At 43.9% G+C, this 11,687-nt stretch overlaps 1 protein-coding gene across 1 annotated transcript; it reads right to left on the reverse strand.

Annotated features, from left to right (window-relative positions):
* On the reverse strand, positions 1-1,489 carry LOC115054579 (heart- and neural crest derivatives-expressed protein 1). The gene is made up of 2 exons (XM_029519849.1): positions 926-1,489; positions 1-289 (listed from the first exon to the last, which is right to left on the reverse strand). The coding sequence occupies exons 1-2, from the start codon at positions 1,403-1,405 to the stop codon at positions 194-196; spliced, it is 576 nt and encodes a 191-aa protein (XP_029375709.1). The 5' UTR covers positions 1,406-1,489; the 3' UTR covers positions 1-193.
* Positions 1,490-11,687: the final 10,198 nt, after the last annotated feature.

Consider the following 11,687-nt stretch of genomic DNA (forward strand, 5'->3'; position numbering starts at 1 on the left):
AGTGAAGTTTTTGGCGGTTTGTTTTTGCGTCTTCTCCGATTCACTCCCATTTTGGCGCATCATTGCACGATCACTGCGGTCAGTTCAAGTTCAGCCAGTCAGTGGTTTCTTTTATTTTTCCATCTGATTTGAATCCAAAGTCTCTGATGGTTTTTTTGGGGGGGGGGGGTGATGAAGATGAAGACGAGGAGGCTCACTGGTTCAGCTCCAGAGCCCAGACCTGCTGCGGCCATCCGGTCCGGCCCTTCACTTTCTTCTCGGCTCCTAAAGAGTCCTGCAGGCCGTCAGTCTGTGGGGGGGGGGGGCACACCACAAACACCACAAACACCACATTATCAACACCTGAACTCCAATTTGCTTTAATTCAGTCCAAATTAACTGCACTTGGAAACTATAACTTCGCGGTTTTGCACTTTTTGGCTGCAAAACCACATTAATATTAAAGTTAATAGAATAAAATATTGTAATAACAATAATTCATCCTTTAAAGCCCCCCCCCCCCAAAAAAAAAAAAGAAACAGTGAGATTCTTTTTCTCTTCATGTTGGTCTATAATGATGTTAAATTATTATTGGTGGTGTTCAGCTGTTAGAAATATTTCTGAAGAATGTGACCTCAACATTTAAGTGTGTAAATTATCATCACTCTTAAAACTCTGAATTTATCCTGAATTTATTTATTTTGGAATAATTCGGTGAAAACTAAGACTTTAAATGAAATGCACATGAGACATAAATACAGCGGAGCTCCAAATGTGGTTTATCAAAGACACGATCCGGCTCTTCAGACTGCTGGCTGGTAAAAATAAAATACGTTTCATGACTCTAAAAAACGAGGCAAAAATAAAAACACAATCTGAAGCGTCACCAAACCTCCAGATATTTCTGCACTTTTAAACGGAGTTCCGGAGTTCCGGACAAACTTACCAGATCTCGTTTCCTTTTCAGATCCCGGTTCTCGATTTTCTTAATTTCGGCCTTAAAGCCCTCCGTCTCTCCGGAGTCTTTGGCCAGGACGTCCATCAGGTAGGCGATGTAACTGGTCGCCAGGCGTAAAGTTTTGATTTTAGACAGTTTGGTGTCCGCTGGCACGTTGGGGATGCACTCCCGCAGCTCGGCGAAGGCCGTGTTGATGCTCTCCGTCCTCCGGCGCTCCTTCTTCGGCCCCGACGCTCTCCTCTTCCCCATGCCCGCCTGCAGCCCCTCCAGCCGGGCGTCGTGCGTCGCTCCCGGCGCCCCGAGCTCCGCGGCCGGGTAAGGCGCCTGGATCTGGAAGTCCGGCGGCACCTCGCCGTGGTTCACCACCCAGCTCTGGAAGTACGGCGCGTCCTGGTGGCACCGCTGGACGAACGGGAAGGGTTCGTGCATCAGGTGGTGGTGATGCTGGTAGCCCCCGATGAGGTTCATGCTGAGCGGCGGAGCGGACGGTGCGCTTTCCGTGTCTCGGTCTCTGTCAGTCTCTGCTCGGGGATCTGCAGCCAGCGGGACTCATTCAAGACCTCAGCGTGGATCCCGCAGAACTCATCAACCGGTGGAGTGGATTTTAGTTTTTACATTATGAAACGACTTCAGCCAAAAAGGAGCGAAAACGGACCGAAGGGGGGGAAAAGTGTAAATCCAGAAAGCGAATGTCGCCGATGTGCCGTGCTGGTCTCCGCTTCCAAAAAGAGTCTGCTCTGATTTTGCCCAAGAAATTTGACCCCGGCTGAAGGTGTGAGGCCCCCAGGTTTATATGATTTGGATGTCAGCGTGGAAAGGAGGCAGCCAATGGAGGAAAGCGCCCTGGATGGGAGGAGAGTCTGGAGAGCTTTGTAATAACATGCGCCGTGGTGCCATAATCTCAAGAGCACTGCACAGGCAGCGAGTCCGGCCCAGCCTGTGTGAGTTGGTGTGTTTGGATACACAGAAGTGCAGATGTGAGAAAAAAGTGGTTTTTGGAAACACCAGCTCCGGTTTGAATGTCCTCTCTTAGCTTTGGAGAGGTTTTTACGCACGGAATTTACGCACCATCTGTTAGGACATACCTGTTTAGTTAGCAGCTTCTCTCATTTTACTCATTAACTGAAAACTGATGTGGGGAAGTGGGAAAGTGGAGTGTCTGACCGCAATTTGGGATTTAAATGTAAAAATATCTGTCTCTCCTTTTTTTTTTTTTTTTGGGAAGGTGCGTCCAAACATTTCAAATGACCAAAACCTTTTTTCAGAACACCTACTGAACTCTCAAATGCCTTCTTGTTATAAAATATGATAATGATATAAAAGCTCCTATATTACATCTGGATACATTTGAAAAACGTAGCTTTTCTTTTCAAAGCAAGTCATGTTCTCCTTTTGGTTATCATTGATTCCCCTCCTTTTTTAAAAACGGGGCGCGCACTTTATCTCGGTAATTCCGTGTTCAGCACAATTAATTTACTCAGGAAATATGAGATTATTTAGCCTGCTTCCCACAGTTATCCACAGCTCCCCTGACCCGATGCTTGTTAAAATGATTTTTCATATTTTCTTGAAGGCGTAATGGCCATTTTTGTATGAAGCGGCTGAACTGAGTCAAATATTATCAGAGCAGATTTTATCCGCCTCTCCTTTTCCAGGAATAACACCAGGTATATTTCAGGGCGCCGTGAGAAGTGTAAATGAAAGGTTTGATGAATCGTTTGCTTCTTTTGGGACACACACACACATTACAGGGGCTTTATCTGCGCAGCTCCTCACACACCAAACACATCACCTTATCTCCATCGTCCAAAAAACATTATCCCATTACATTACATGACCTTGACGCTATTTAGAAACCATTTACGACCGAGTCTTATCTAAATACAGCCATAAATCAGGAGGTGCCACCTTCCTCCGGCGGGGTCACATGGAAGTCGGTGTGTTCCGCCGAAGCTCCCCGGGCCTGCGTCGACACTTTCTGCCCTTCAACCTGGAGACAAAATTCCAGGTTCCACCTCTTTTCCTGCTGTGTGATTAATATTTGCTAAATTTCGATGGCGTTTATAATGTAATTATTATGGCAAATAATAATATTCCTTTTATTTAAGTCATCTCGCATGCATGTGTATTTTTTATCCTACATGATAATATAGATCATTTAAATATTAAAGACATTTTTCATTTGGAGGCGATGAAAAAGACGTTTTTGCATTTTTTAAAATTTTCTTTCCAATATAAGAGATAACAGTAAAATAAAAAACGATTTCTAATTTGTTTTTTAAACCTGTACTCATGAGCTGGTTTGATGCTGTGAGGTTCACATTTAAATGGCTCATAAAATGCGCTGTTATACTTTAAATTACCCCCAAAATTGAAATTAGCCAAAAGGTTAAACCACCTGGATCAGCAACAACAGGGAGCCAGTCTCTCTCTACGTAAAGCTGGAAGGAACACTGAAATAACATATTATCATGACTTTTATAATAATAATAATTTAACAGTAGCTTTTGTTTTTGTGCTTCAAAATAATCACCACAATAAAATCACAGAAACTGCAAAATAACATGAAGGAAATTATCCACATTTAATAACTGAATCCAAAAAGTCAGAAGAAGCAGAAAACAGGAAGGCTTTATGAATCTGACGTTTACATTTCCTAAAATAAAAGTTTATTATTTTATTGATGAAGAGCAGCTGAAACTAATTTCAGATTTCTGAAGTCTCCATAAAGAGACCGACAGGAGTGAGTTATTATTTTTATTCTATATTTCCTCCTTTCTGATGATTTTTGCTCCTCAGCTGAGTGTTGGTGTGTTTTGCTTCACTTTTCTGAATCCAGATGTTCAAACTGTAATTTAATACAAAACAAAAACAAACAAGCAAACAAACAGATTCCCACTTTTATTTTCACTTTTCTTATTTGTCCTGTGTTTTATTTTGTAAGGGAGGAAATTCATCCCGGTTCCCGTTTGCTTCCACACAGGTGGCTGACGTGTTGGTGGAAGAAAGGCCGAGTGAAACCTTCGTCGTGGTCCGGCCGAAGCCTCGTCTTCCTCTGCGTCCTGTTTGCCAGTCACATGGTACCTCCGCTGTCAGCGTGAAAAACACCATGCAGCCTCCTGAAAGAAAACCTGACACTGTTGATTAAGACGTCCACTACGCAGAGATGAAATACAATACTGGTCATACTCCCAACCCCCGTCTTCACCTTCTCTCCATCCCTCTGTATCACTTTCTCCTCCATTTCTTCTTCTTCTGCGTCTTTCTTTCAATTCATCACTTTTCTGCAAGCCTTTAACCAAAACCTTCCCTCTTTTTGATCTCCTCGTCTCCCCCCGTTTTCTTTCCTTCCTTTTTTTTTTGTTCCTCCTGACTTGCTATCGCAGGACGTGCTGAAAGACCTGGGCAGCTGTAATAGTCTCTTCATATTTTGCTTTCAACCCCAATAGACTCCAGTCACCCCCCTCTCCCCCCCAACTCCACCTCCACCTCCACCCCCCCGTCGCTGCTTTGCCCAGGGAAACATCCAAAATAGGTCATAAGGAGCCATCTTGGCCGTGTTATGAATTCGCCTCATAATTGTTTGTGTCATTGTGTAGATTTTTCAATAGACACTGCTTCCCTCCTCTTCAGAGTGCTTACCCTCAACTCCACATTTCCAAACAAATATTCTGGCTGATTCAAGGCCCAGGCGAGGGCTCGGCACGGAAAACGCCGCAGAGCAGGCTCAGGCCGAAGTGTTTATCATAGCGTGGGGCTCTTACTATTATGCATCCACCCCTGGCGTGCATCGCCGCCGTCATGCAAAGCTAATTAAAACCCATCGGGCAGAATTAGTCGTGGCGGCTCCTCCTTGTTCTGGGAAATGTGTGGCAAACTTGGGACGTGCCCACAGCGGCGCAGGAGTCCCGTCAGAGGCCCCCGCTCAGAGTCCTCTGGAGGTCGAGGTAAAGTGGAGCGGGATGCTAAACGTGACCTTTATCCAGCTCTGTCAAAGGTCGGACTGAGGTCAGCTTGGAGAAAATCTCAGTATTAAATTTTAACGTGAGGAATATTACCGGTTCGTTCCGAATATTCAGCAAAAAACTCACCTCAGAAGCTGAAAGCTGAAAGCATTCAAAGTTTTGTTCACACAGATTATTAAAATATATCAAGGCAAGAAAATGCACTTCTGCTGGCTAAGATTTGGGCCTCCAGCTCAGCACGGCGGTGGAAGACGACATTTGAGTTAAAACGACTCTGGATGATCCAAATCATCATCTTCACGTCGCTGTCATTTATTTCTCCTCTTTTGTCTTTTTTCCTTCCAACTTAATAGCTGCAGTTTTCTGTCAGACTTCAGGCCTGTAAACCAGGTCGGGTTGGTCTAACGGTTTCCTCAGCTGCTCTCGTTGTTATTCTCGTGCAGCAAACATTGAATTTAGATGCTGTAACGTCATTTAGCCGCCGATGATCAGCGTGTTTGACTGCGGCTGCGGGTTAACAGTCAGGTTAACACTCATTTGGATGTTTTGTCAGAAAAACAACAAAAACTGACCCGACATTAGTTCGGTTTATTTATGTTGCACTTTTTTTTTTTGCGCAAACCAGCCAAAAAGTGTGTTGTGGTCTAAAGAAAGAATAAAATCAAATGAAAGAAAAACAAGATACAGGAAGCAAAAGTGCATTTTATCCAAATTTTGGTAAACGTTGCTTGGCTCTAAAGGGAAGTGAAAGCTTTAGGGGTTTGGATCAGTTAGATCCTGAGAGGCTTCACGATGAGGATTTTCATGTGAGTTAGAGTTTTTCTTGCAGAATCAGGCGCTCTGCCGACTCCAGCAGAAACACGAGGTAAAGAGACTTTATTGTTTGTCATCCAGGAGCTTTAGCAGACCATCGACTTTTACTGCAGCCACTCCGTAACAGCTTCCCTCTCCAGCTACGTCCCACTTTCTGCTTCTTTGATTTTCCAAACGGTGGAGGGGATCTGCTGCTCCCTCTGCTCCTCTGTCATCCGTCCATTGATAAGTGATTGTCGTCTCCAAAGACGTCTGCTCTCTGCGGTCATCTGGGCCCTCAGAGCTGCAGAAACGGTCCTCTGGCTGCTGTAATTCTGCCCGTCCTCAGCCCATAAAGATAAGAGCGGGACGGCTGGAATGTGCAGCCGAGAGGTGACAGTGACGAGCTGAAGGGACGTAAACGCCAACACGTTCCGTAACTACCTTTTACCTTTTTTTGTTTATCCGACAAATGGCCCGGACACTTTTTATAATGTCAGTTACACTCTTCAGACTCTTATAAAATAAATCTATAAACAGGTCGGGACTGCAGCTGTTTCCTAACAAGGACATTTTTCTTTCGCTGTTCAGAAAGTGATTTATTTATTTTTTTTAACAAAAGAAAAGAATCACAACCTCATGAAAAAAATAAAATAAAAGAGAAACTAAGCATCAAATATATCATAAATCTTCAACTGAATTTTAAAAGATTCAGTGGCTGCTTTGGTCAAATAATTCATATTTTTATTATTCGTTGGCTGCTTTTATCCAGAATTCAAAGATCATCTTCGATTTTTTTTTTTTTTTTCAATAATTCGACATCACAAGTGTATGCTTTCAAAGATTCACCAGGTTCCTGTTGGTAAATAAATATCGGGTTATATTCCTCTCATATCATTGATGTACAATTTAAAATCAGCTGGTGTTATATATGAGACAGAGCAGAAATACGTACGAACTAAACTTTACTTCATTAAAACTGGCTTTTTAATTTGGAATCCTTTATTTGTGTTTCATTAGCAGAGGAGCTATTATTTTGAAAGGTTGGATGTAAAATCTTTGAATTCTTCCTGAATGTCAACATGAAGCAAACAGCTTCTGAAAGTTTATTTGGTGGACATCGTGTTTTAATGAGAACGTCACAGTAACGAGGAAGACAAACGCTTTGAGGGCTCGAAAATGCAGATTTATACACAAACGTAGACCTGCGAGAGGCCAAGAGGCCAAAGGTCAGCCGAAGCGCGGCCTCCTACCTGCTGCAGCTCAGCAGATGGATGAGCTGACGATCATCCTCTGCTGATGAACCCTCCGATATTCACTTTACGACGCCGTGAAGCGGGGAGGAGCTCGCGTTCTGACGCTCTCATGAGGAAAACGAAGGTCACCACAAGGTCACGATGACGCCCAGGAAACAGCGGAAAGATCTCCCTTCACGTTTCTGTGGCTTTTTGTCAGATAATCGATTAATCAGCCAACGTTAAGTTAACTGGTGATTATTTGGATGATCTTTTAATGATATTTGCGACTGAAATTTTGCATTTATTTTAACTCTATCGCCATTCAATGAATGAATGTAAGTCAAGCAAGTTTTTCCATTACTTTGAAAACCAAACCAGACCAAAATCTGAAATAATTATAAAATAAAACACATAAAAAAAAACCAACGTTATTTTATGTCTGACCTTTAATTCTTCATGAGCCACGAATCTGAACGTGCTGGTCAGCGTCAAACGTGTCAATAGCAAGCTCCACTTATCCGCGTTGATCCTCATTTTCTACTTCCACTGCTCAGAAGCATCAAACCACAGCTCCCACCAACACACACACACTGCCAGGTTCTGCTCTGGGCTCGTGGACCACCGGCAGGTCGGGCTCTAATGATTTCACAGCAGCAGATTTAACAGAGGGTGGCTGCTCTGTGTCAGACGACCCCAAAGGCTTTAGAGCGGCTGACAGTCAAAACATCGACACGAAGGCTTGACCCTGAAAAATGTGGAGGTGGAGACGGTTCAGGGACCGACTCGTCTAAAAGCATTTTAACACTGAAGAGGCCGCAGCGTGTTTCATACTAAAGAGGCTGACATCACTTCTCAGGTTATAAACACACTTTCTAACCTGAAAGGGAACGTTAACACAGCCCCCCCACATGATGCTGATCACTTTCCAAAGTTCAGCTTAAATGATTTCAGAACCACAAACACCAGTTCATGTTTTTTTATATTCATTCATATTATTTTTAAATCAACATTTCAATAGAATGTAGAAAGCTCTGCTCTTTTTTTTATGTATTTTAAATATGATTACAATTTCAGCGGTTTCCAACGTGTGGCCCGTGGACCAACGGTGGGCTGCGAAGGAATTGCAAGTGGACCAACAAATTGAAATAATGTGAAGTTGGTCTTTAAAAGAATGAAACATGATTAAAAACAAAGTTTTAATAGGCCTGTAAACCAGGTAATTCCAGATAAAACCAGATAATTCCAACATTATTATCATATATATATTTTATTAGCTAAGAACAATTTTCCTGTTATATGGATCGAGCAGCTTTGTTTGGTTTTCACGTTATAAATTCACTGAACTAACCCTGATCATTAGCATTATCTCTGAATAATCGTTTTGTTATCCTGGAAGCTCTAAAAGTATTTTGCTTGGCCTTTCTTGGCTTCGTTTCATTTTCTCGATGGCGAGCGGACAGTCGTTTTAAGTGTTGATGTTTTTGTATTTTTTATCCCTGGTTGCGTTAGGTGTGTTGTCGTGGTTGTGTTGGTGTGTACAGTCACACGCTGCAGCGGTGCTGAGGTCATTGTGCTCACTAACATAATTGCCCCTCGGGCTCTTAATGGCAGGGGCAGCTAGTTAAAGTCCCCGCTTGTCCATTCATACCCGGCTCTCTGCGCCTCCTCGCTCTCCTGCTCATTAAAACGCTGAATGGGCCACAGATGTGGAGCCGCCTGTTAGTTTTACCTGAAGGAGCTTTGGGAGAGGTGAGCTTAGAGGAAGTGAAGTTAAAACGCCAGGTTGAGGGTTTGGTTTCCCCGCTGGGGCCACCCAGGCTAAAAGCATCCCTGATGGTGATGCTGTTGGAGGAGGAGGAGGAGGAACAGTGAGCTGGAGATGCTCTCACAGATGTGTTTTCTTTTCAGACACACACAAAGAAAAAAGCTCTGCGCATCAATCTTTGGCCAACAAACAAAAAAACTTTTCAAGCTGCTTCTGTTTACAGGAACTACATGAAGAGCAGCATCTCCAGCTCCGAGGTTCGTTTATTGCTTTAAGATTCTCGGAAGCAGAATCAAAAATTGCTCTTAGATGTGATAGTGAGAAGAGAAGTGATTTTATCCACGCCGTGGCCTGAGGTATGTGGCCCCCGTCTAGATGTTTTGGGCCTGGCTCTGGTTTTTATGGTCTAAAACAGAATACAGTCTAACTTTGTGGTAAACAGTTGGACGATAAAACAGCTTTCCCAGTTTGGTAAATAAGACCCGACCTCGACACCTCCGGGACGAAGTGGAGCAAAGGCGGGGAGGCTGCGACGCTCTTGGTGTTGTCCAACCTTAAAATTCCTGAAAGGGGCGGGTAGTTGTGTTTGACATTATCTCTGACGTTTGTTGTGTTTATAACACGAGAGCGACGACTTTAAGGCCGATTGGAGGTTTGACACGGGACCAGCTTGAGCAGAAAGTGAAGGTCGTGAACGCTGGCGGTTAACTCCTGCTGTGTGAACGACAGCACAAACGTCCAAATAGGAACTTTAAACACGTCACTTCTGATCAGAAAGCTTCAGAGCAGCGCTGAAACTCTTTCCTATCTGCGAAGGGCCTAAAAATAGCCCGGCAGCTCTGCGGCCCGGCTGGCATCGGGCCCCGTGATAGTGTCAGATCGGCCTCAGGAATGCGCCGACAAGCTCTCAGCCTCAGATTGGATGCTTATCGTGGCAGCGTGAGCTCTGATTGGATGCCTATCAGCACCGTACCCAGTCATTGGTTCGCAGAGTGACCTTTGTGGTATCAGCGGTGGGATGCCATCACGGGGCGAGGCGTCCGCCGCTGGACTTTCCCTACATTTTTTTTTTTTCACACCTTTAAGCTGCAAGAACTTTATGGAAATAAGACAAAATTCAAAATGCTGACGGTATCTTGATGTGAAGAAACAAAAGATTCTTGTTTTGGCTAATACAATGTGATTTCTGTCAGGGATTTTAAAATTGACCTGATTTTACAGACCAGATCATCGTTTCTGAAAACATTTAGACCCAAAAAATGGGCAACCAACCGCCGAGCGCGCTTTATTATTATTTTTTATCCTTTAAATTACTCCATGAGGTCAAACAGGAACTAAACGTAAAAGCTAGCGAAGCGTCTTTGCATGATGTTCTGGTTCCTGCTTTGAAGGCCGACCTCCCACCAGTATAATGACACTACGCACAGACAGGCTGTTAGTATTTACTCAAACAGAAAACATATTTCAGCTCCTTCTGGTTCTGATGTTTAGCTGATTCCCAGCTCTTTTATTACTAAGCCCGCTCTTGATATTTAACTCGGTTTGTTTTTAGGCAGTGGAAATGAAATCAAAACAGCATCGTTCACATCATGATGATAACTCAGAAGTTGTTACGTGTCCCCCAGGAACATCTTTAACAGCTTTAGAGGGACGGCGGTTGTTTGTTTTTGCCCAGTTTGGGGTAAAGAGGCAACATATCAAGACATGAAGGGGCATTAACACACACTGACTTTAACGATACAGAGACAAATAACAGTCAAACTTTGTGTGTCTGTGTGTGTGCACCCAGGAATGTGCTGCAAGTGTGACCAGTGTTTAGTTTAGTCGACATGGACCTTCTGCTGCCAGATAAACAGCCTTAATTCAGCCGAACCTGTTCGTGTCACCCAGGTGAGCGGACAGCAGCAGAAGAAGAAGAAGAAGACAACACAGCCGTTTGGAGATTTGAGCTCTAAAGAGAGAAACAGTCCAATCTGAACCCACAGACATCCGTCGCCAACCTCCTCTGACGTGCTGGAAAAAGAAGATGCTTCTCTGAGAATCATCCGGATCAGAATGACCCAGTGAAACGAGTCTGTCCATCACGGACAGACAGCAAATTAAAAAGATGAAGGAACTCCTTTAAATCCGGTTTGACTGCAGCTGCAGTTTCTGAATGTTTCATTATATCGGATTCAAATGGACCCACTTGGATATTTTCCTAATGGAGCAATATGTCAGAGTTACTGCCTCCTTAAAACACTTCAGATTTGGATTTAACGTTCATTTATCGACAGCGTTTAAACGGTTCGGTGTGGAAACACCTCCAACAACCCTCTTCATTATTAAAGTTATAGATCACCGTTTACGATTTCAAAACACTCCTTGTCTTTTAAGTCGTGCTCGAGATGCAGAATCACACCCCACAATTCTGCAGCCGGGACATAAATCTGAGTGTGAGCACTCTGCGGCTGCCCAGGTCAGCGCTCCTGTGGGAACAGGGAGATGAGAGACCCGGGGTCAATCTGGGCTAAGCCCTGCTGGTGCCAGCGGACCCCCAGGTTCCCCCGACAGATCCTGAGACGACGGGGTCGACATCAGACTCAGGTCAAACGCTGTCTCACAGAGAGGCCGGCTGAACAGGCGAGCTGAGAGGCATCAAATCCTGATGAAAATTTTCTGACACAAACCGGTTTATTCTGAGGCTGATAAGTGTTTAAAAAAAGGCAGGCGAGCCAAATTTTCGGAAATGATGGAGTTTCATTCTCATGTCGGATGTTTCGTATCAGCTAGGAAAAGAGCTAGCTAGCTAACCGGCTCTGAAGTGCTGTATTTCCATCAGCCCGTATTCATCGACGCACAAAGACACGGAAAATAAACAGAAACTTAAAAATGGAAATGGAGCCGATGTTCACTTAGCGGGGCAGCTAATGCTAAAAGCTCTTTGGCAGCAAAGGGAAAAATAAAATTACAATTAAATACACCGCACAGCAGCACGGTGGTTATCTCTG

This window comes from Echeneis naucrates, chromosome 14, assembly GCF_900963305.1.
Source record: "Echeneis naucrates chromosome 14, fEcheNa1.1, whole genome shotgun sequence".
Classification (NCBI taxonomy): Eukaryota; Metazoa; Chordata; class Actinopteri; order Carangiformes; family Echeneidae; genus Echeneis; species Echeneis naucrates.

Excerpts from the sequence above, each read along its gene's own strand:
- LOC115054579 (XM_029519849.1), bottom strand. The coding sequence starts at position 1,405 with ATGAACCTCATCGGGGGCTACCAGCATCACCACCACCTGATGCACGAA. Across the intron at positions 290-925 it reads TGAAAAGGAAACGAGATCTG|ACTGACGGCCTGCAGGACTC; the intron begins GTAAGTTTGTCC and ends CCCCCCCCACAG.